Here is a 25,505-nt window from a genome sequence, read left to right as displayed (position 1 = left end):
GCCGATTTTCAAGGGGGACTGTAAGGGGCCCAACTCGTAATGCTACTAACAACGCTGGCGGGTGCCACAGGCAAAGCTTTCTGCAGAGCCCTGTCACCCATCCTTAGGGTCCTGTGGCTGCTCTGTCATACGCAGGCCAGGAACCAGCTGCCCGTTTCTCATAATCCTAGTTTGTAAACAAGCGTGCTCGCATGATGCTGCTCACCCTTACCTACAGATGGTGTTTGAAACAAACGTTCACTTGTAGCCATCACTGCGGTATAAATCTAAACCATACAAAAATATATTTGACCAGAACTAAGTGTTACTCATCCATCACCTTGAAAAGGGCCTTGAAATACTCTCTGGAGTGTAAAACAGATACTATTTACAAAAATGTAATGACCTCTGCCATTTTTCTTTTGGTTTAGAGCCCAAACAGGTAATACAAAAGAAATATTTAATGTTTCCAGGAAGGACTGTTTTTAAATAACAGGGTCAAGGTTACAGAATATGCTGCTAATGGTTAGTTGTGATGGAGCTTGCAATAAATTACTGAGAGTGCTCTGAATAACCACAAAAGTTTTAAACAGTGACTACTTCTGTGATTAGTTAACAGGTGTTTGAATTAAGTGCATTACAGGCATGCACCGTGCATATCAAACGAACACACTGATTTTGCAACCGTCTCCACACGTGACTCAGCAGCCCAAGAGCACGCAGCTGTAAGAATCCTTTGTGTGCAGAGCTGGATACAAGCATCTGTGTGCAGGTATGCACGCACACACGTGCCCGCTGTGAGTAATGGAGACATGTGAAACCGTCCTCTTGTAAGCGATGCCTTCCCCTCTGCAAAGAGGCAATTCCTGCCAATGGAGCAGAAGTACTGGAGGTGCAGCTAGGAACTGAGGGTGGCGTTACGCTGGTCCATTTGCTTCCGTATTTGGGACTGGAAGAGAAAGACAATCCATTACTGTTTGTCTGCGTGCATGTGGATGTAGGTGAGTATGACCAACTCAAATATTGGTATTTTTAAGGAAGTAATGCTTTCAAGCCTTTACATTGTCTTCTCATTGCTTCCTTCATGACCCAACACATGCAGTCCGTGCTGATGCTCCATATTGGTTACCATCTACACAATGACATCTTTAAAGATGGAAGTAATTTGTTCTTCCTAATGAGTATGTGTTGAAAGTGCATCCCGACAATGCTAAAGTAGGTTTGCAGGCATATACGTTATGCGAAAACTACGTATTCCAGTCTAGTTGGCCTGGAAGCCAGAACAAGTACTCCCTTCTTGCAGATACTGAGAACTGTAGCACTTGGGTGCTACAATATTGGGGGGTTTATGATGGCAGTACCAAGGGTACCGCTGCCTGAGGTGTACTGCCATGTAACGCTGCACATCATCTTACCAGTTTCCATCGCAGTATTTTAATCCACTCGTCAGCTTCTATCCCAGTTTTCGCGCACAGGTAGTATGTCCTTAGTGGGAACACTAAACTGTAAGTAAACAATTAAATAGTTCTAATAGTTTAATAGTTTTATTTCTTAAATTGCTAGAGCAACTGGTAATTATTCCTAAAACTGAACCCAGCTGGCCTGCACCAACAGTTGTTTAGAGAGATTTGGGCACAGAAGCGGTTACTGTGTGACCCGTAGCAATGTCTGAGCTGGGAACTGGACTGTACCTAAGTTCCATGGGTCTAGGTGATGATTATACACGCTTACAGAATTAGGAAAAGAAATGCCCACTACACATAGGCCTACACCCTTCCCCTCGCCAAGAAAAAAAACCCTTTTGCCAGTGGTAATTTGGCAAAGCCATGCAGGACTGACAGAGGTTGGCTGACAGAAACAGACTTGTGAGTTAGAGGAAGAGCAGGGTTGCAACTGGCAAGGGAGCTTTCAAAAGCACCCAGTGATTACATTTCAAACTTGCCTGGCTATTTTGACCTTCCCAGCAAGGTGGAGAAAGCACAGCAACTTACCAGAAACAATTGACTCTTTCCTGGGAATAGTCAAATTGCACAGCTGAGCATTCAGTTAAGTCAAGTGCCCGAATCGGTTCTGTGGCCTTGAAAATAAAACGGTTTTAAAATGGGAACACATGAAAACAGAAGATAAGGCTAGCTCGGTTCATCTTCAGTGCATCTAGACCTTTACAGGCACACTAGGTTTGTCCAGGCATGGGTACAACAGCTGTAACACCATAAACCCAAACTAGCAAACATAACATCAGTGCTAATACGATATGAATTGAGCTGAATATAAAAAACCAGGACAGTTCAGATCTAGACAAACAACAGAGGAGATCTCTACTGCAGGCAAGTTTGAGCTAGATGCAGAATGCTGAGGGTTTGGTTGATGCATTATAATGTAACTGACACAGCAGTAAATCTGCTGTCACTTCCAGCTACGGTTTACAGAGACAAGGGGATGGTTATAGGTCTTATCAGGCCTAGCCAGCTGTTGGAGATGTAATTAATTCCTAAGTGCTTTAAAAGGATGAAGCTGGGTAGGGAGAAATACAGAAGCAAAGCTAAAGTAGTGCTTGCAGCAGAAGTGATGACTCTGGCTGTACGAGTAGCATGTGTATATCTAAGTTTCTTGGGACAGGCCCAGGAGTGCTCCGGTGCAGGGACACAGACTGTCTGTGTATAACTCCAACCCATCTCCCTTAAGAGTTGCATTCTCCCTAGGTGTCAGAGTTCTTTGATTTGTTTCAGCCTCATGCTGTTGAGCACCTTGGAAGAGGCAGCTGAAGTAAAAGAACACCTTGCTCTCTGCCCAAATGTCCTTAGCTGTTCCCATGGTCCTTCATCGGGTATATGGAGGTGTCTGTTGCTTTCTCACCTTTCCTGACATTTTCCTCTGGCTCAGTGGCTGTTAGTTATACACTGCACTAGAAGAAAGCCACTTGTGCTGAGGTGTACTAGCAAATGCCATCCTAGGGCCAGCGGCAAGTTGCTCACCTGTAGGTATCTGCAACCCACAGCAACAATGGGAGTGCCAGGAGACACCGGTGCTGCTCCCGGGAGGAGGCCATATTCCTGACAAAGACACCTTCTCACCTGGTAAGTCACAAATGCTACTCAAACGTTTGGAGTGCTGCCCTTTGAATGTTATCCTGGAAACTTAATTCAAGTTGGCTTGAACTGAAATGAAAACTGATGGAAGGCCCCATAAATACATAACTGTTCATAAATGGTAATGTTTGGTGAAAGAGGGCACTTGTGTCTGCTGTTGTGTCAAAATCTGTTAGATGCTTGAAATACAGCTTGACAGAGGTGCAGAGGTAAACAGTTTGGCTGTGTTTATGAAGGAACCCGAACTGGAGGTATTGTAAGGGTGGAGAAACTCTAGAGGTATGTCTTATTTTTACTCAGTTTAAGATAAAAACGGAACAGCAACTGTAAGGACACACTTCTTCCCAGATGCAGCAGGTTAATCTATGTCAGAGTGCTAGGAAGGAAGACGTTTTTAAATGAATGGTTTTCTATGTATACTGTGCGACCACTTGAAATAAAAGGATGAAATCAAGGAATGCAAAATATACTACTAGTGTTTGCAGAAATATTGTAATAGCACTGCTGTCTGTTAGGTTGTGTGTCAAAGCTACCAATAAAAGCTGTGTTGTGCTGGTAGCTTAAAATCCACTGAACAAAGCAACCAAAAAATGCACTGTAAACAACAACTCTATCTAGTAGGTAAGACTGACAGAGCACAGTAAATGTTTTCCAGCTGTAAAACTTACTAACTTTCTCTTGTTGAAGTCATCAGCAAAACTCTGACTTTATTTGAAAGGTCTGACCCCTCTGACAGTATGGGAAGCTTTAGCTTGGGAAGCTGCGATACAGATGCGAGAAGCCAGAGATATGAGGAGGCTGCAGCTGCCTCTGTCGAGGTTTAAAGAGTAGAACTGGTGTTTGCTACTTACTGTCTGGTCTTTGAAATACTTAAGTTCATTCCTATGCAGTGTAAACCACCTTGTCTTCCAATTCTGAAAGATCAAGAACAGATGGTAATTGTCTTGTGCGAATTTAGTGTAATGCTTCTTAGGAAAGAAAAACCTTTAAAGCTGTTGACTTGCTCTGGTTTACAGTCGTGCTTTGTTGGTGCTCAAAACCACAAATTGTTCCTCTCTGCAGGGGAATGCAGGTGGAGCTATTTCAGCTCCGCATTGTCTCTAGCTTCTGTGGGTGATTGCAGAGTGGAAGCAAGGAGTAAGAGTTTTCCTTACCTTGACTATTTTGCCTTGTTTTATCAAATATCCTTCTTTTGTACCAAGCTGTGAAGTAACAAGGAAAGAATCGGGGTTAGAGAGTGAGCTCTGCTTCTATTTCCCACATCCCCCTCTTTGCCTACATCCAGAAGATGGAAGAGCAGCCTGTTCTTGGGGAAAATTCCCATGGCCGCTTGCCCTGTCCTCACTCCTGTGCTCCCCTCACATGGCTGGATCCACCACTAGGATAAACAGGACCTGCGCTGGCTCTAAAGGCAATCTCTTAGACCGTGCCTTCCTCAGCAAGCTTCTGGCCTGCATCTTCTCAACCAAACACAGTAAAATAGTTGCAGTTACAGTTTATTTAGTAAAGTTAGATGGTTGCCTCAGTACATGTTGTAACCAGAAGCACCTGGGGTTTAGCTGACAGTGGAATTATCCACAGAAATTGCTCTTGAAATGCAAGCGGGGGGGAAAGTGCTGTTTTACTTGGGCATTCTCTTCTCTCAAACAGCCATATGCTTGAGAGGAAAAACCTGTTACATTCAATGTGCTTATTGAAAAATTGTTTTTTGAACTGTTTCTCTGCCACCATGAGTGACGTTGGGACCTTATGACTTCTCAGATACTGAAACTCTGCGTAGGGACCTAGTTGTGAGACTGCAGACCTCTGAAAACCAAATTCTTGCCAAGTTAATTACTACTTGCTCTTGAAAACAAATTCCCTTTTTATTGGTTGTATGTGGAAGTCAAGTTTCTTTGGAGGTTAAAGTGGAACTCAGCCATGAAGGGCTGGTTGTGAGATACACCAGAAGTGGTTCTTTTATCAACTTCATTAACCTGTATTAATGTAACTCTTCCTCTTTTTCTCAAAAAATATAACATGTAATTAAAATACTTTCCTCTCTGTTCTGAGCAATAACGTTCTGGAGAAACCACCTGTCTCACTTAGAGATGAGTTACTAGGGATTTAAAGTCTCTAATTACTGTCCAAGTAAGTCACAGATGTCAGAGCAGGTGGCCCAAATGGATATGAAGATGTTCTCTTGTTTCTCATACCAGTAAGGCGTAGCTTTTAACATGACACAGCTTTTTACTGTGCTCAAAATTACTAGGGCTGAAAGGGTAGAGGCTCTTCTGTCGTATCGCTCTATTTTAGGTTTAAGTCTGTGTCAGAATACAGCAAGCTGTCTTCCTGCTTTAAGACAAGGTGATTCTAAAATAATAAAATCCAAGTGTGGAAATGCCAAAAACCCCTTTTGAGTCACGTACCTATCAGGATATAGATACTCTTATTAACTTGGTTGTACCGCACTTCAGTTTGGGATTTACTTTTCTAAATGCGTCCCTGCCTGTCTTGCACATCTTTGAATATTTTTTTCAAAAGGTCACTTTTTAACCGACCTAGAAAGTCAGAGATGCTCTTTCCTTCCTCCCAGTTAGGAAGGAGGCTGTATATTGCTAACTGGGCAAAATAATTCTAACAAAGACGACTGCAAAAATAATTAGTAGTAATGAGTTTATGTCTGTCAGAACTACTATTTGTTTCCTGTCATTTAATCCTCATATTCACTGAGTGAGAGAAAATGTGGTAAATCCTGTAGCTGTTACTTGGGTTTGCTATTTAGTGTATTCCTCTCCTCACCTGTGAGGCGGGAGAGAGAGACTTCCCACTGGCTGTAAAGGATGTTTGGCAAAACAAGGGCTTACTGTGCAACCTGACATACATATTGTGGCATACAGCCTGATAAGTGTTGTCAGAAAGATGTGAGAAGTGTTGTGTTTGTTTTGTGTGGTGTGGGGTTTTTTGTGTTTTTTTTTTTTTTTTTTAATTCCTGATAACGTTACTGCTAAGATGGCATTCTAAAAGGAAGATAACAGGAGAATGAAAACTTTTCATATATTCTTTGTTTGGATGGTCAGACTCACCTAGGTCAGCTGCAGACAATGTTTTCCCAGTGACAGCACTGAAGGTCTCAGTGACAACAATTGTAAAAGGCTTTATTTGTCATGGGACTGTACTTAGCAAGTCTGTGTTTGTTTTGCCTTGGTCGGCAACGATTTCCTGTATTTACGAACCCATAAAGGGATGAATTACTGGTGTTATTCCATAGCTCACTCCAGCAATCATACTAAACTCGGGCCAGGAGAAGCACCACTCCCACCAGAACACAACTTACTGAGGGAGCATTTGGAACAAGATCGCTTTCTGTCCTTCCTGTCTGCATCGCTGTGTGAACTCGGACGGACTCATAAATGGAAGGTTCTTCCACTTTCCGTGGGTAGGGATGCTTCAATACAATTAAGGTTCCTGGAGAGAAAAAGAGCAGGAGTAAGTCATCTGGCAAGACAGTCTTAGAAAATAACTGGCAGTAGCTGCCTGTTTGTGGAATGGTTAACTTTACCTTTTCCTAAAATTAAAAAGGCATAAGAGCTAATAACCTCCCCAAGATCTCTGCGACACTTCCTCTAAGGGGTTTTCCTTGGAAGGGGGCAGGACTCAGGCCACACCCATGTGAGAAAACAACCAGATGCTATAAATGACTCTCCCATACTGATAAAACTAGACAAATATTTCTAAAATGCATCATCTGAATAGCTTAGACTTTGTGAAGGCTATTTTCTACAAAAATGCACCCATGCATACTACAGAGGGGCACTTGCTGCTGGATTCACTTGCCCAGTCTCACTTCCTTGGCTCTGTCGTGTTGCTCAGAGTCCTCAATACCTTGGGCATCTGGAACTTGCCTCAATACATTCCCTCATCCCTGTACAGTGGGCATCAATTTGTTCTTACATCTCTGAAAACAAGAGTGAAAACCCTCTTCACTTCTTCTAAGCAGTAGGTAATTAAAGCCCTTCTGCAATGCATGGTAAGTGGTGAAAAATCAAGACAGCAACAGAACAGGACTGTCAGACAACCCTCAAAGGCAGGTGTCTCCTGTCCTGCTTGAACCTTCTTTCCAGTCAGGGAGTAATTAGGTAATACAGAACAAACTGAAACACAGATTTCATAGTTACAGCTGAAATGCTGACCTACACATGACCTACGCTTTCACTGCATTCGTGAAGATGTGACTACAGACATTATCACGCCTGTTTACATGCAACTGTGAAAACTGTAATATATGGTACCTTTTTAAAACCTTTAAACTTACTAGTGCTTGCAGGGAATTACTTGGCACGTTAAATTCCCTTCCTGCACAGGAGGCTGGCTGGGCGGGTAGGCAGGACGCTAGACTAGATATGAGGCCGTAACAGTCATCCTGGTTTTGCCAACAACCCGCTGCTTGCTGTGTAAATCACTTAATCTGTCAGAGCTTCGGACACAGACTTCCTAACAGTAAGCCCACATTACCATCGCCTTTAACTGTTTTACCATAGCTCTTTCCAGTGAGTAACATTTTGATTATAGCCATTCTTTGTTCTCCAAATAAGGTCATGTTTATTGCACGTTCTCTGCAAAAAGCTGCATTCTCAATAGTGAATCTATTACACTATTCACAATAGTGAAGAACCTCTTTAAAATAGTAACTGCTACACCATCTAATCTCATTCTTTAAAAATACTGTCACAGCATACCAAATGCTGGTCCATTTGCATTTTGTGCTGATATTGTCAGCTCTTAAAGAGGAGGGATGCTAGAATTGGTAAGAACTTGGACTTGAAACCTACAGGTGACTGAGTAATTTAAAAATGAAATAAAGTTTAAAGTATATTTTGTAATGGGAAGGGCTATAAGAGGAAGTGGAAAAACTGTATTTGAAGTAACCAACTGAAATCTGTTTGCAGGCACAGGGGGTGTATGCAAATGTGATATTCAACTTGCAATAGGTGAAAAGTCAAAATCAGTTTAATTCTCTCTGGCCTTGCAGAAAAAAATGCTTTATCATTTAAAATGAAATTGAGAACACCCCCATGACCAGTCTACAGAGACTACTCTTAAGCTGTTGCATAGAATTAGAGTACCGTCATCTGTACACCATGGATAAAGAGCCCTGTTGCAGAACTGGGAGGACTAGTTTAACATTTTATACAGTATCTGTTTTCTAGTAAGTTCTCCAGGTTTTTTCTCCACAAAAGATACTTGTACAGAATCATCTGGTAACTGTACAAAAGCACTAGTAAAAGCTGCACTGTAGCAAGATTCTTCTTGCATGTTTGTGCATGTTTGTGCATGATATCTATTTCTAAGAAAGAATGAAAATTAGTCCCGTTGTTGGAAATGTTAGCTTCAGGTGACTGGCTTTGTTGTCTGGGTAATGACTTAAAAGTTTTTATGTTTTCAAAATAATTTAGGTAAAAACTGATAAACAAAGCAAACAGGTAAGAAAAACATGTTGACCTTGTCACTTTGAATAAAGACAGAAATATAGAAATATGATAGTATATTGCTTTAACCTTGTTACTGAATAGATTCAGCTTGCCTGTTCAATAAGCCATCTCACAGAACACAGTAGGCCAAATTTCCTTTTAATTATCTGTAGTTCAGAAGGAAGTGTACACATTACACTGCAGAAAAATAGATGTGAGTCCATGTAGCAATTTGGAGTAGCAAATGAAGCTGTAGTAAGACAAGGTTTGTTGGGCTTGAAGCACAAACCTGCAGCTGTCCCAGTACAAAGGAACCACTGCGCTCCATAGACCAGTTTGCAGGGGTGCAGGCCTGTGTGTTCAAGTACTGATGAAAGACACTCTGGTGTGCCTCTTCAGACACAAAACTAGCTTCACTGAGACAAAACTTACATGGAAGATAGAATATGTAATAGTTTCCACTATCTTGTGGTGCTCTGTCTTATAAAATCCTGTCCATAAGCAAGGAGGAGATGAAAAATGCTATTGTGCTATCTTGCTTTACTCCCTCATTCCTGATCTCAGTGTTTCTATAGCAAATTGTTTGTAAGTATAACAAGGAATAAGAAAAACTGGTCCAACTACTTTTTACTAATGCCTGAGCCAAAGGTCGCTTGCTGCTTTTCACTGAAAGGAAGCGTGGCCTAAGAAATCAGACTCTGTTGCTGGCCCTTTTGCCAACCTGCCGCGTGACCCTGTGTTGGGCCGGTCATTCTGCCACGCTGACACCTGGCTTAGAGGGGGCTCTAATGAGCCCCTACCCCCTTCTTGGTATAAATTGGTTACCGCCCAGGAGACCTTTGACACCTGTATCTGAAGGAACATTGCCTGAGTGCTGTCTCTTCTTCTCTACTGCTATCTATGGTAAGGTAAGGTGGAAGGTTTCTTGATGTTCAAATGGCTTTTCTTATTCTGTAGGACATCCAACTTAAAGAGGTTTCACAGAGCCAGCAGAATCTGATTAGGGAGCTTTAAGGCGACAAGTGAGCCCATCATTCAGCAGTCTTGATCCTGTCCACAGAGATCACATAACACCAATGGCTTGATTACTAATGTCTGTAACACATGCAGTGAAGGAATGGGGAAATACAAGTTTTATATGCCAAGTGAAATCTTTACAGCGTTAGGCCTGTGGGTGCATATCTGATTTCACAGGAAAAATAGCTTACTGGCACAAAAGATACATGTAGGACCTCTGTGTTCGAAACACTCTTAAAAGCAACTTAAAAAGAGAATGCTTTGAAAGATAGAAGTGCCATATTGAGTGTACCACTGCATTTTTGTTGTGGAAAAACAAAACATTGCAAAGCAACCCTTGAATTTAATGCTTGTGTTACAAGAGCACTGGTGCGTATTTAGTGTGTGACATATTACAGTTATTGCATGTGCCAACTATTATTTAACTGGTCACTTGCATATATAATTAGTACTACTCTGAGTTATTTGCATACAACACAGGATACTGAAGTTTTTGTCACTAACTTGTACTGACACATCTTCAACTCTTACATTTGAAGCTAAACCTGAAACTGGCATTATCATGATAATATGCATCTGTTTCTCCAGGGATTCTGGTCTGGTGGTGTCCAACTCACTTGTAGGAATCAAGTTTAATCTTTTGACTCTTAATTCAGGTAGTACGTTGGTTGCTAAAGAAGCCTGTGCTTTTCTCTTTCTTTTTCTTAAAAACAAGACAGATCACTGTGGTGGTAGATGGCATCAGCAGGCTGATCCAGTGCAGACAGGAAGGGAGAGGTAATACAGGGCACATTCCCTACAGGAAAGAGGAACATATCACTGTAGACTTCCTCCTTGGATGAAGAATAGCGGAGCTAAACAATTTCAAGTCCCTTTTCCATTTATTCTTATTGGGAGATTTAAACTTCATAGATGAACGTGTATTTCCTCACTAAACACCCTCCTTTGGTTTTGCCCTTTTTGAGAATGTTCTGCTCCTCCCAGTACATGCATATTTTGAAATGCTTCCTTCTCTCTCTGAGAAATCAAAAGGAGCTCATGCCCCTGGTTAGCAAAAACCCAGTAAGCTTACACGTAGTTTGTCTTCAGAGTACTTGAAAGATTTTTTGAAGAGGAACATCTTAGATACTTGAGGTTTATACAAACATGAATTTCTGAAGGGGAACACTTCAGCAGTAGATCTACCTGATAACACATTGGAAATATCTTTTACTCAGATCTGTGTGAAGCATGACTACGAACGTGTTCATACAAACATATGGCTCTCCTTACCTGTTTCACTTCCAATTAAAGGCTGATTTGCAAAATGCATGACTAATTCCTTCAAGCTAGAAAATTCATTAAATCCAAATTTGAATGAAGTTCCTGTGTGTTCAACATGGAAGTGTTTCACGGAATCTTTTCCCCTAAAAGGAAAGGAAAATTTGTCAAGGCATAAATGCCAAAGGCATTTGACGTGTACAACCCTTAAACAGCAGCTTCCACTACAGGAAATCTGGCCCAGATCAGAGGCTGAAAATCGCTGTCCCAGCAGTAATACTGCTGCCATTACTGTCCCTCACTAATACTCAACACATCTGAGACTCAGATTTATTAAGAAGAATCTAATTGCTGCTTTACTGATATGAGATGGTGAAAGCCTACAAAGGCCAAGTTAAATTACCTCTTGCGGCAAGCAGTAAAAAGACTTATAAACGAGGTTTCCAGCCTTCTGTCTAAGCAGGATGATATCCCCTCACTTACTAGGCTTTAGTCTTGATAGTGTACCTGTATTACTCAGTATATGTCTTACGTTTCAGGTAACATCCCAATCTCATTGAAAATGTCTTCTGTTTCTCTTTCAAAAATAGGCTGCCTCCTTTTTGCACCCAAACAGGGATTTAATAACCTAACTTTAGATACCTAAGGCTTTAGAATTTGTCTGCTTTGTCTCTGTACTAAGGCGAATGGTTCCTCTGTGGTGGGCACCGTCAAATATGAACCAGGGTCCTTTCTCAGGGAAGTAACAGCACTTGTTTATGAAAGCTGATGGTATTTAGAGAAGCGTGCAAGGCCTCACTTCCTGGACGGGCGCTTATTTTGACTTCAGAAGTCAGTGAAGCACTTAGTGCAAGTATCTCTCCTGTGAAAAAGTTACTTCTGTTAATGTTACTAGCATCCAAAATAGTCCAGAGAAAACTTTGTCTCAGGAAAAATGTATGTAGCAAATACACTGAAAATATGGCGAAGAAAGGGATTTATAGCGTCTTTCCATTGTTTATTGCCACTTCCACAGGAGATTATAATTTCAAACAAGTATTTAAACAAATATTTATCTTTCAACAGTACTCGTGATATTGTAGAACATGCCTCTATTGACCCTCCCACATGTTTTGCGCTACAGTCAGCTGAGACACAATGCGTGCAAGCCAAGTGCAGATGCCCTACAACAGCAAATAGCTGCTGTGACTCTGCTGCAATGACAGGTTTTCATGTTTTCATTTAATTTCACAAGAAATACAATGTTGCAATGGGAGCAACCTCTACTCTATTTCCTAGTTCCTTTTTGAAGTTGGCTAATTTAGCTGGGGGAGGGGATTTCAGGCAATATGTGATCTCTCGTCTTAACAGCTGTCAATAAAAACCTCAAGGGATGTCTAAGCATTGTTTCCTTTTAAAACAAACCATAATAATGACTGAAGTTCCTTGCGAGGCAGAGGCAGAAAGTAAAGTAAAAGCTACAGAAGACATTTTAGGAGAGAAAGAATATGACAGCTAGAATTGCTAAAATTATCCTTTCTACAAAAATGTATCAGAACAAAATGGAATTACTTATTCTAAAATTAAGTTTTAATATTAGTCAAAAAATGGAAACGAAAACTTAACAGTTTTCAGTATAAACAGTAGAAACAAAACAGTAGTACAAACAAACAGTAGAAAAATATTAAAACACTTTAAAATCAAAATCAGTATTTCAAGGGAGCTGTACCACCAAAAACCTAATGTAACAGAATAAAAGATCAAACTCCAGAGTGGGATATTCAGTTCATATGGTAATGCAGTAACTCACTCTTGTTCCTACATGGAGAGCTGAACAAGAGATTGGAATTGGCCTGAAGTAGACTTTTCTAGGTCTTCTAAGGCTAGAATTTGTTAAAGCAGCAAATTTATTTTCATTAACTAGCACTTTAGCTTTTGTATTTTATTACAGTAAGTTGTTTCCTGAGTGCCCTTTAAAACTAGCTTCAAGATATATATATATATATTTTTTTTTTAATTCTGAGGTAGATTACCTCAAATAATGTTTAGTTACATTTTAAAGTAAAAAAATATTAACCAGCAAGACAATGATTCATTTAAAATTACTTTTTTTTATGGAAAGCTATTACTTATAAATGCTACTATTCTTTTTCCCAAGACTTGCACTCAATTCAGTCATTGCTACTCTGAATACTCATTTTGTAACATCACCTTCAGATCTGTCAGGTACCCCCCCAAGCTCCTTGTATAAATGGCTGTCTATAGTGGTAATAACTTCAGCAGCGTATGTACAGGCACACTTGCTCCTAGGTCTTCTGTCAGAGATGAGTGAAGCAATTCATATTTGCCTTTTATACCTCTGAGGAACAGGGTATGTGCAAATTGCACTTTCCTCAGTTTCCAAGCAACTACACTTCCAAAGTGTAACAGCTCCTGGTACTGAATATGCAGAAAGTCACAATTTCAAGGGCATATGCTGTGTTCCTATCTATTAGCGTTGTGAATAACTAGCATCATTATACTGATCAAAGTGACTTTAGCTTAAAAAGTTACTGTGATTCAGCTGAGCTGTGGTCACTAATTGTTCAGAGGCTCAGTTTGAGGCAGGAATGAGCTTGAATGCACTAGCTTAAAATTTCAATGTAGTGGCTTAATATACAGTTGCCAAAGGCTAAGAACATATTTAGGGTTGGTTACCTCCACTCAGCTGACAGGCAGGGACTACCTTGTGTGTCTAATGCATGTGTCTTTCATGTTGCCTCTCTAAAATATTGTGGCTTCTCTGCTTCTTGGGAGATTCTTTAAATGTGATTCAGTAGTGAAGTACCCAGGCCAGGCTACCTGTGCTCTGTATTGGCTAAGTCTTGAACTGATGTAAATTGCTGTAATTCTGATGACTTCAAGGGCCTGACATCTGTCACTTGCGAAACATTGTTCAAATCAGTCACGCATTACTGGCTAAGACTGAGTCTTAGCCCAGAACAGAGGAGTAAAACCATCCAGTCAAACGCTGGATCGTCCCTCGGAGATGACGGTTCCCATACAGTGATCCAGAAACTGGTGAAGTTAGCGCCTATTAACTGGTGTATTTACTACTATGCTCATCATAAAACTTTTCTACTCCCATCAGCTGCTTCTTAAACTCTTGTAACTGCCATACAGATTTTTATCATGCAGACTGAAAATCTACAGCCAATCCATGGAATGACATTTTTTGCCAATAAGATTAATTCATAGTTTGGAAAAATGAGAGCAATTTTCAAATCCAATCAAAGTATTTTTTTTCTTCTAACAAAATGTCGTTCAGCAGGATTACACCATTAGAAATATATATTAAAATAGTTCAAGCCCTAGGAAAAAATCTGCAGGTCATCTCAACGCATGAGACATGCAAACAAACATGGGAGTAAGTGAAGATTTTAAAACTGCTAGCTGTGTGGCATTAGATAAATCCACTTCTGTCCATACTCTACCTTACAGAGAGGGAGTACAAATCTTCCCTTTCATTACTCTTCCTCAAGAGATAGCTTCCATCCTGCCCGTTGGAAAGCAGCAGTGCTTCTGCCGCATGTCGGGTGAGATTATCATGATACCACCTGGGAAGACACAAGGGGTTAAAGCATCATTCACCCAGCTCTTAACTGACAGCTTCTGCTGCATTACGGAGCCGAGTCAGAGAAAGAGGAAAGACTGCAACTAACACTGCTACAATTTTGAGTTACCATCCTTCTCACAGGTACACACAGGTTACACAGAACTGTGCCCCTTTCAGCAGTCTCCTTTCAACACAATCAGAAAACTATTTATTTTTTGTTAACTACAAAGTTGTGTACAAACAGCTGCTGACAGTTTGCTGAATCTAAAAAACCCTGCAAATTCTACTTGCATGAGCAACAAATTACCCAGGTCTATGCTGATAAGGTGAAAGCAATTTTGGGGGGGTATGCAGGATCCTTTGTCTATTTTCAGAATCTGTACTTCCTGACACTTGGGTACGCTTCCTCTTTTGGGGCAAACAGGCAACACTTAAACTCCTCCCAAACTCTGTATTTCCCGCAACTCAGTTCATCTGCACTGCTAAGATCTGCAATTAAACACATTTGCCTAAGCTTAAAATTTTCATTTGAAGCATAACCTTTTTGGAAGGAGGAACAGAGGAAGGGACTAAAATTAACTGACAGAATTTGAAGTGAAAATTTAGGAAGTCTCGCCATTGTTGCCGCTCGGCCATATGTGGTCTGAGCAATGCAGGAAAACATCTAAACACCTGCTTCATTTAACTTCAGTTAAAACTAACTTCACTAATTTTTTAATATGAAAAATTCCACAAGGAATCCACAGAAAAAATCCTGCAAAGATGATCATGAAGTGTTGTTCACGGCTTCGTTTCCATCCAGAATGATTCACAATAGAAACACCTGATTTCTTTCAATAGAAAAGGATCTCATTAGAAATGATCCTGAGACTGAACACAAAAAAGAGCCGCAGCTATAAAAGGCTGGAGTGCCAATCCTGGAAGAGGTGCTGTGTGCAGATATTAATGATAGTTATATACACACAACAGAACCTCTGGTGCAGGAGGCAGGGATACTGCACCCAGAGCACAGCTCTGCAGGGAGCAAGCTTCTCCCCTTGTCTGTATGTGGAGTGGTGCCGCGTATCTTTCCCCTTCCTTTAAACTGTTTGTGCCTGTACTATTGGGCTCAAAGTCTATTACTGTTTCAGCCAGAAAAATACAGTTTGACTGAAAGCAGAAGTGTGATCACAGCACTTCCCGGCATTTGTATCATGGCAGTCTTCAAACTGAAACGAGGTGTAATTGTATACTCTTTCTCCTTATCTGTTCATCGCAAGTTGCCACTAAACTTGGCATCTCACACAAAGTTTTAACTCTGAATTTAGACGTCTGCCTATTTGAAAGGCCAGCTGTCTGATAAATTGCTTTATAAGAGACTCCAGACTGTTAACCCTGTGGAAGACAAGATCCATGTGAAACTCAATACAGGCAGGGTATTGCTGCTTTGGCTCTAGAACGTGCTCTGTGGACCATCCACACAGTAGAATGAAATAATGAATATCTAAAGATCAAAGTGTCATCCTCTGAAACACCTGTTAGCCAAAATCTGCTTTCAGATTAACCGCCTAAGTAAGTAATAGTCAAAGGTCAGATCTGTCCTGATGCGATAAGGATCGTATCAGCATGCATGCTTGGCCGGACCTACAGCTGAGAAGACAACACTGTGTTTTGGATGGAATTTCATAACACTAGTTCTCTCACTTCTGTGCAAAAGAAACATACATTGAGAAAATCTGTAAGTGGTCATTTTCATAAAGGAGGCATATTCAGTTTGTGGTTGCTCATAAATGCACTGTTACCTTATTTCCAAAAAGCCTTTTACTAAGATTTTAAAATAGAAGTCACTTAAGTTTAAAAAATGTTGTGTTTAAATCTACTCTCTTTACACATAAAAGGCCAGTGACTAATGAAATTTTACCACTATGCAAAAAAAAAAAAAGAAAAACCCAACCAAAAACCAACAACAAAAACCCATCCACTTAATTGGGAAAATAATGTTGTTTTAAAGTGCAGTTTTAAGTCTTTGCTGACAAGGTTGCACCACTCTTCTTGCCTAAATATGCCATCTCAGACAAAAATCCTTCAAATGTTACCATGTTCCTCTTGCTCAGCTTAAAAAGTAGAAGTGGATGTGAGACAATAATACAGACCTTAGTGCCAAAGTGACTGTTATAAATAGCTATTTTTTTTTTCTCCTCCTGACTGTCACAGATGGTTCAATCAGTAACAACTGTCAGGTTACTTAGGTATTCCACTGTGAAAATGGTCGCTCAAAATTTGTTCCAATTGCATGAACACAGGTAAAATTTAAAAATGCTGTAGAAAATTTAGCATTTGCACACAGATCACCAGGAACGTAAATAAATACACACCTATGCAAATAGTCTGCTCTTGATGACATAAATACAAGTAAACAGGACTAAAAAGAAACCCAAACAGCCCTCTGGTTAGACACTACTAGATACACTTCAGTTGAATTTAAGTATTTGTCAGAGGAGGAATCCTTCTATTTATCTTGTTTAGAAAAAATCTTTTAGGTAGTTCTTTGAAATTTGTGGGTAAATCAAGGTGGGAGATGTGGCTTATTCAGCAAGACACTGTAAAGGGCAGTCACCTTTAGCTTAAGTTTTGGTTGTCTTCTGAGTGATACCAGGGGAAGGAAACTGTTGATAGAAAACATAATACTGTATCTACCTTCTTGCCTTCTTTAAACAAGAAATTAAGGAAATCAAAAGGCTTTACAAACACCCATCTGTCTGAAGCCCCTAGCAAGTGCTTCAAAAAGCTGAATTGTCTTAACTCTTTCATTTTGAACCATGGTGCATATCTTGTATATTCGGCTGTTTCTGAAGGTCCTTCCAACAGACATCTTTATTTGACCCAACTTATAGAGTCTTCTATTCACTACAAAAAAATCCAGAAATATGCCCTGTACTTCAACCCTTGTCAGACTGAAAATCAGCAGTAGTGTAGAAATTGCCTGGGGTTCAGATTTCTCTGAAGAAACACAAGAAGAAAGATAGAGGAAAGTCCTTCCCTGCTTCGCAGCTACTTCTGCTGGGTGCCCTTGGCCTTGCATGCCCTCCTGTCTCAAATGCATACATACTTCTGGGAGGTTTTTCTTTTCTAATTATTTCATTTCTCCTATAAAAAATCCTGCATGCTCCCCTTTTTTAGGTTCCTTACTGCCGACTTGACTAGCAATCTCAGTTTCACAGTTTATAATTGCTGTCATTTATCCATTCTTGTTACTTTAACTTTGTCCTAAGTTACATTAAATCTCTTCATCCCATGCGTGTAAGCATGTTTGTGTTGTCAGTTGTCCTGGTTTCGGCTGGGACAGAGTTAACTCTCTGTCCCAGCCGAAACCAGGACATCAGCGCATGTTGTTGAAGGACCATACTATTCTTCCTGCTCTTTGGAGTGGAAGAGTCTTCTGGGCCCATGAAAGCATGTATTAAGATGGGCACGCAGCCCTAGTGAGATTACTTTTGTTTCTCTTTGGAAAGTAAAGCATTTTCAGAAATCAGCCTATTCTTTAGATCAGATTGCATCGGTGACAGCATAGGAAGGGATTTACTGACATTGCTGTTAAGAGAAGGAGGAGAAAGAAATGAGACACACAGTGCCCCAGAGAACCAAAACTCATCAGAGCACAGAGTCTTGCCCTAAGGATCTGCCCAACCAGTCACTAGTGGGCTTCCCCCGTGAGATAAGCTGGTGGCTGCCACAGTACAAGCCATGTCTATGCCGGCCGGCTGTACCACTGCAGCTATGCTAATCATCACAACTCCAGAATAGGACACACTTCCATTAAAATCTCTTCTTTCATTAAGATCTCTGTGTGGTTAATGCAGTGACTAGACCTCCCTACACAGTGGTGATGATCAGGAGTATGTTACAGCAATGTTTGGGGTGGGAAACTCTCTCTTCAGGTAAGAACATCATCCTCAAAATGTTCATTTGTTCTTTTCTTTAACAACTCAGGATGTTCATTTGTTCTTTTCTTTAACAGCCCAAGATGTTTCAAAGAAAAATGTTAATGCAACTTCACTTCTATGTCCCCTGCAGATCAGACAGCCCTTAGGTATGGCATCTGTCATTTCTGACAATGCTGTTGACAAAGAAGCCATATGGATATTTTGCAAAACATTTCTGCCTGTGTAAATAGGGGCTGGTGAATAAACCTGTAGATTAACTTTTTTAACTTTTTAATTTGTGGATTAACTTTTTAACAATACAGGAATACACAAGGAACACAAACACTCATCCATGGTTAACCCAAGGACGAATGTTGAGCGACTTGGATAATTCTCTTCTCAGCCACTTCTATGGGCAAACTGTGTGACACCCAGTAGAAACACTCGCCTTTCTTCCTCATAAAAATGAAAGATAGCTAGCGCCAGAAGAGAGCACAGCTAGAAGTTCTGACTGCCATTTGGTTTTAGTGTCTGGAGTGGTAACTCTGAGGTACGCCCAGCTATCAGACAAATGCAGTAGGAAGAGGTCACGCTTATTTTTTGTGTCTGTAGCAGATTATGTTCTCAGATAGATATAGCGTGGATAGAGTTAGGAACTGTGTGCATGTTTGGCTTGCTTTTGTAAAGAGTCAGGCAATTCAAAGTTCCTTCTCTGAAGCAGGAAGAAGATTCTCAGTATTCAGCTGGGTGATCTGTCCGCTCCCTTCCCAGAAGCTCCCTCCCCTACCGTAGAAGGTGCAATACTGCTTGTGCTCCTCCGTGGGTGACCGTCCCTGTGGAAAGCACCTCGTCTGCCTGAGCTGCAGGAGCCCAGCAGAAACGCAGCAAATCTAATTCATCTCTCATCCACCTCTGAAAGGGAACAGAGATCCACATTAGGGAGAGATGGTCCAGATGTGCTCTCAGTAGGACTTCAGTATTATTCAGAGCAGTTATTTACCCTGAGGGGTTTTTTTTGTGGTGGTAGATGTTGGCAGGTTTTGCACCTTTTTTCGTATTAAAAAATACCTTCTACCACAGAGAGTTGAATTTTCTTACACTTTGAAACTATATACTAGCCTCAAAGACGTATTCCTATTCTTAGTTTAAAGGAGTAGTACATTGTACTGCTTGGGAGCAAGAAAGCACCAACTTACCTCCTTTGGCTGGACGCAATGCTCTTCACGTGCCTGTACTCCAAATATGACTCTACAAAATAGCCCCGCTAGTTCTCTGTTCTCTGCATGCTGGATTTCAGATCAAATCTGTCAAGGTTTGGTGGGCATTTTTTGGTTGTTTTTTTTTTTTATTTTAACTTTTTTCCTAATATCAAACCCTAGAAGCATTACCTATCATCTGAAAGTCGCGAAGGGCTCTCTGTACCTCACGTCAGTAAAAGTGAAGTTTTGGCAATGTTTTTAATGGCACACGAGTTGACAGAGCTCTAGAGAACCTACAAAAGGGTGAGAATGCTAAGAGAGAAATTATAGGTGGCATACAACTAAAATTGGTATTCACTAGACATCCTTTCAATGTGTCACACTGAAATATTTAATCATATGCCTATGTAAAGTACTTTGTTGGAATACCAGGGTGCCATTTCATAGGAAAAGTAACTTAAAAATAGAAATATGAGGAAGTAACATCAGGGTATCCAGCCTTAAAGTTCATGTCTTGTAACTGTAGGCTTTCACTAGTTCAGCTTCTGCTTTTCACTTCCATTTTCTCACCCCCTTCTCTCAACTGCCTTTGTTCTGATTTTCACCCATTTCTTTTGCCCGCTTTCTAGCTGTTGTAATTTTGCCTTTGTTTACATTAGAAATATAGATGAAGGAAAAAAATTCTTACAACCATTTGCCCTGTCCCAGTCATATGACTTCCTCAATTCTCCAATTTTATCATCATCTGATCTACGCTTGTGGTCTAATTTCTCTCCTCTTACTAAAACGAAGCATGAAGTGTATTGTTCAGTCTCACCAAATACCATCTGTCACAGTATAGTCAAACCTGGAGCTGGAGGAACATAAAAGCTGTGCTGCAAGGGATGACAAAGAACGCTCAGACTGCAATAGGAAAAAGGTTACAAAAAATTGTTTCCTCTTGCCCCATTCCATTCACCTCCAAAAGACAGTGTCGCCAAAGCTATGCTATGTTGGGATGGAAGCTGTGTTACCAGACCAGCCTGTAATTACTCGGTTGACGAGATGTTCCACATTCTCATCTCTTGCGCAAATAACATGAACTGCAGTGTGGAATTCCCCACACTCACATTATACGTGATCAGCTACAGGAGTTTCACACTGCAGTGTGCAGGCTGTCCTTTTAGCAGTAACAGCAATAAATGCGATTGGAAAAAGGGTTGACTCCAGAAATAGCCAGAGACACCTTCAAAGAAGAATCGTGATGTCAGTTTCCTTTTCCTTTAAGCCAAGATGCTTATGTCTCTTTTGACAATCTTCAGTGCTCCCTTTTAAATATTTTGGTAGATTTAGGGAGGAAGTTAATGAATGAGGTAACACATTTTTAACAACGTGTTCCGATCTTGATCTCCCTTTTCATTAGGCTTTAGTTCCACCTATAAACACATTGACAATGAAGCTGACAGTAATCTGAATATTCAGTTTGAACTTGATTATTTGATGACCCAAACTCTCCAAATAAATATAAGCCACCTCAGACTGAATGAAATAGTAAAAAAAAAAAAAAAAAAAAAAAAAGGCCAAAGCCATCACTCTTGCTTTCTTTTGTTGTGATGTAAAAGGTCAAAAAGTTCATCTTTACAAATACTGAGGCTCTGGAGAAAAACAATCCAATCTGATAAACAGCTGTAGATATGTCTAGATCTTTCAGTGATGGTGAATTGTCCCTCATGATAACTGGGATTCTTAAATCTTATTTCTTGATCTTTTTTTTGTGATAGATGGGATATCTCTAGAGCAGCGGTAAAATAAAGGTGGGGTTTGTATATATTGATCTTTTTTTTCCTCTCTTCCCTCCCTCCTGCCTTGCTCTCACCAGCTCTGATATTCTCAGTGTAATTACAGGAGCATTAATCTAGAACAGCCCAGCACTTACCAGGTCCTCCAAACCTAGCAGAGAGTTAGACAGGTTTTACACTGTACACCCCTCTACATTGCTGTCAACTTTCCATTTTGATGACCAGTTGACGTGGTAAACTACAAGGATATCCTGGTACCCAATCTCTTTTCTCTTAAAAGTAAAGAAAAAGTGCTTCCCATTTCACACTTCTTCAAACCTTTAACAACTTTGATTTTTGCACAGTAAAGCAGAAGCTCTAAAATAACCTGCTTCAAATCCCCCCCCAAAGGTATGTGAATGTCAAAGCTGCTCCTCATTTGAATGACCCTTGTCTCTGTTGGTCTGTACTATGGCAATGACATGTATTCCTCACTAGAATCGGGTCTCAGTTGTGCTAGATACTATGTTGGGTGTAAGGGGAACTCAGCATTGTGATAGCACCAGGGACTAAGTTTAGGGTAAAAAAACATTGTGGTGGCTGAGAATTTAATGTTATGGTCTGGACAGTGACACACCTACTTCTCACAGCTGAAAAAGTATTTACATTAAGAGATCTTTTAGACGATGCTACCAAAAAAGAAAAAAAAAAAAAAGTGGCTTTAGTACTAGCTGAAAAAAGGGCTTTGTTTAATGATTTGAAAGGAATCTTCGCTTGCCATTGCTTATTCACCTTTAGTGCATTTAATTCAACACACTGCCCTGAAGGAGATGCTTTAGTATTTTGTGGTAGGGTGAAAAGCTTAGGTTTTCCATTGAAGTGGAAATAAAATAGAGAAGCTAGAGCTTTAAAAATGCACATTTGTAGCTTTCTTATTTGTAGTTATTTGTAGTCTTTCCTTCTCACTGGTACCACATCAGGTATCACATCAAGCTGCAGTCCTACAAGATCATCTATGAGGACGAACTTCTTGCCAGCCTGCGAGGCTGTTTATAAGCACAGGTTACCGGCATAAATCAACTCAGGCCATATAGTCTAAATGAATAAAAAGTCTGGCAATTGGGAGTCATGCTTCCCATAGCAGCTGCAACTCTTTTTTTTCTTTTTTCTCGCCCTGCCCCGTAGATACTTTTTTAGGATGAGTGTAATGGTACAGATGTAAAGGAAAAGTATATAATGGCCACTCTGGGTACCACTGCAAAGTGACTTCATTTCATATTTGTTAGATGCTTCAATAACAAGCACTTAACACTTCAGAGGTTCTTCTAAATATGGGAAAATATCAGCAGTATGGAGATACTAATTCCAAGTCTCTTTGTTACACTCCAATTTCTTCACTAAGTGAATTAATCACAAAAAAAACCCCATGATTTGGTCCTTACCCATCAGTACCCAGGAAGCAAAAAAACTTTAATTTTTTCATCTATTGTTTTTGAATGCAGAAGCAACATCAGAGCCTTTTTGCTTTTTCAGTATCTTCACTGGCCTTTCTTCTGCTGTCTCCCCTTTGCTTTGCTGCCACTGATCCTTCCCACCCTGGCCTCCCTGTGCCCACCTGTGCTGCTCCTCCAGCCTGCGTTTCTTCTCACCCACGGCAATGCTGCCTGTGAAAAAGTAACCCAAGCCTTCCTCCTGTAAAGAGCAAAACTAACTGCCAGACAAAATGGGCAAGTCACATCGGACAGGGAGCAACGTTTGTTGCGACCTTCGGCTCTCCTTTTTGCCCCTCGGGTTTTGCTTTTGAGTGAGGGTGACATCCTCGGCTGCCAACCATCCACTGCTCTCGCTCCCGAAGCCTGAGACGCCTGTGGAAGCCTGCTGCCTCCCAGGGCCCAGCAAGGAGCGGCCGGCATGGCGGCTGGGATGGCAGCTCTCTGGGCCAGGGCCCAGGCCAAGCTACAAGGAGATGGCCGAAGGGATGGCACAGCTCTGCAGCCGGGGAGGACAGGCAGCTCTGAAGACAAGCTCTGGGCTTGGTGCTCCCTTGAGACGCAGGTAAGCGACGCAGCACAACCCAGGCTCTTCCCAACAGAGGAGGTTTCAACGTCACAGAGCTTCTCTGAGTGAAGCTGTAGCCCCCCACCTGTAACTCGCCACTACATTTGAAACGCCTGCCTGTGCTCTAGTTTTTCTAACTTATTTCTCCCGCTCACCTGCGGCACGCCAGCATCCTCTGTACACGGGAACCTGCCAGCCTCTCAAACCCGCCACAAGGATGAGGTGCTGGGCTTCTCTGAAGGGCTGCACACCATGCACGGAGCCCTTCGGCGGGCTCGTTAAAACAAACCCCAGTTTATCTTATTCCTCGCTTCGTTACCAAATTCAGCAGCAAGAACCAGCAGCTCCCACCCTGTCGGCTCCCGTCGGGCAGCCCGGCACCACCCGAGGGCCGCCATTTCGCGCGGGGACCCCCGCGGCGCCGCCCCGGCCGCCGCTTACCCGAGCGCCTGCAGCTCCTCGTCCAGCGGCGCGGCGGGACGCGGCTCCCGGCGCTGGGTCATCGTCCCGCCGCGGCTCTCCGCCTCCGCCCCGCCGGGGGACGACGGCTGCCCGCGGCCGCCTCCGCGGGCCGCTGAGGAAGTGCGCAGGCGGGGCGGCACCTCCCCGGGCGGGTCCCGTCCCGCCTCGCCGCCGCGGAGTGCCCGGTGGCGGGGAGGCCCGCCCTGGCCCCGACGGCGAGGACGCGACCCTTCCCCGGGGCTTTTGGGGGCCCCTCCGGCACCGTCAGCGGGGCCTGGCCCCTCAGCAGGGGCGGCCAGAACCCCCCGGGTAGCCAGCGGTGCCTGGTGTGCGCCCTGTCTCTCCCGTACTGGAGATACTTTATTTTATTCCCAGAATAATTCATATTTCCAATTACTTTAACCTATACATCCCAGAAGTTCATATTCTGAAGCGTTTCATGTACGTTCATTTTTCTCTTGCAATGGATGCCACTCACCTCTTCTGTGTCTGCCAAAGTACTCAGGAAATCTGTGGAGGTTTCTGGATTAAGGTGAAATCTGTATTTATTCTGTCAGTGTCGGGTGTTAAATACTGCACCCACCCAACCCCGAGAGTCCCATGGGGTTTGTACCTTGCCCCTCCAGGCACAGCACCCCGGGGTGTGGTACTGCTGCTGGGGACAGCTTGCCTCGGAAGCGGGATGCTGCCTGCCCAGGGCCTGCCTCGCCGTGGCACCTGGCGCCCTGACTAACTGATTTCTGTGGTGATTGTCATCCCTCTCCGTGCAGACTTTAAAGCGATCATACTGCCTCTCAGTAATAGGAACATAATGTAAAAGTTTGCTGAAAAGATACTACCAAACAGGGAATGAAGTTGCATCAGAGGACTGAGCTCTGTGGATGAGAAATTTCTGACCGTTATCCGGTGCCTGTCCTTCTAAATGCTTAAACGATTTGCCGCATACTAGAGGTTATTTGTATTCCCCAATACTTCATGGGCAGTAATTATTATAGATCTGGCAAATTCTTTACTAAACTTCTTTGACAAGAAGACAGGGCTCCAATGTACAAAAAGAAATAAATGGCAGAGTGCTATTTTCCAGTCACACACATTGAAGTTTTCCTCAGGTATCCAGTACTGAAAATAAGTTGTTTCCAGAAAAACTGATATTTAAAGAGGCCGGAACAGCTACTTATTTTCTCACAAGCAGTCATATGAACAGCACGCTCAGTGTGGAGCTAAGAGTCATTTGGAAGAGGCTCGTTAAAAGCCTGCAGCTCCTGCTGGTCTCCGGGAATCAGTTTTGGAAGAGCTTTGGTAGCCTCCTGAATGGGAAAAGCTTCACACAGTTTCCGTATGTCAGATCAGACTGTCCTGCTGTTTGAGCTTCTAATTGTGCTTTCCCTGGCTGCAAGGTGCTCTGCTCCTGTACTTGACTGTTTATCTCGGCAGCCAAACGTTCAGTTGTGGATACAGATTTCGCAAATAAGCTGGGGTTTTTTTTCCTTATTAGGAAATTTTTTTTTTTTTAATTAGGGAAATTTTTTTTTTCCCCTCTTTCTGAGTTTGCCCCTTCCTCTATCGCTTATTGAAAGCTTGTGATCTGATACTGTCTTTGGTAACCTGATCCTGAAATCCACAACCTTTGGTTAAATAGGTGCTTTTGAGGTCCCCACTGTTTGCTTGTATTTGCTGGATAGATTTATTTATTATTGTTCTCCTGTTCTGAAAGCTGCTTTGTTTGTTTTCAGCAGTGCTGAACCCATTCCAGGTTAT

The 25,505-nt window shown here is 41.9% G+C and overlaps 1 protein-coding gene across 1 annotated transcript; it reads right to left on the bottom strand.

Annotated features, from left to right (window-relative positions):
- Positions 1 to 422: 422 nt before the first annotated feature.
- On the bottom strand, positions 423 to 23,788 carry DAPP1 (dual adaptor of phosphotyrosine and 3-phosphoinositides 1). Its single transcript, XM_050895350.1, has 9 exons — positions 23,727 to 23,788; positions 14,248 to 14,370; positions 10,808 to 10,941; positions 6,385 to 6,515; positions 4,223 to 4,270; positions 3,920 to 3,982; positions 1,971 to 2,056; positions 1,395 to 1,482; positions 423 to 928 (listed from the first exon to the last, which is right to left on the bottom strand). The coding sequence occupies exons 1-9, from the start codon at positions 23,786 to 23,788 to the stop codon at positions 878 to 880; spliced, it is 786 nt and encodes a 261-aa protein (XP_050751307.1). The 3' UTR covers positions 423 to 877.
- Positions 23,789 to 25,505: the final 1,717 nt, after the last annotated feature.

The sequence above is a fragment of the Gymnogyps californianus genome, chromosome 4 (assembly GCF_018139145.2).
Source record: "Gymnogyps californianus isolate 813 chromosome 4, ASM1813914v2, whole genome shotgun sequence".
Lineage (NCBI taxonomy): Eukaryota > Metazoa > Chordata > Aves > Accipitriformes > Cathartidae > Gymnogyps > Gymnogyps californianus.
The sequence above is the reverse complement of the archived record's forward strand: the minus strand, read 5'-3'. Positions and strand labels throughout refer to the sequence as shown.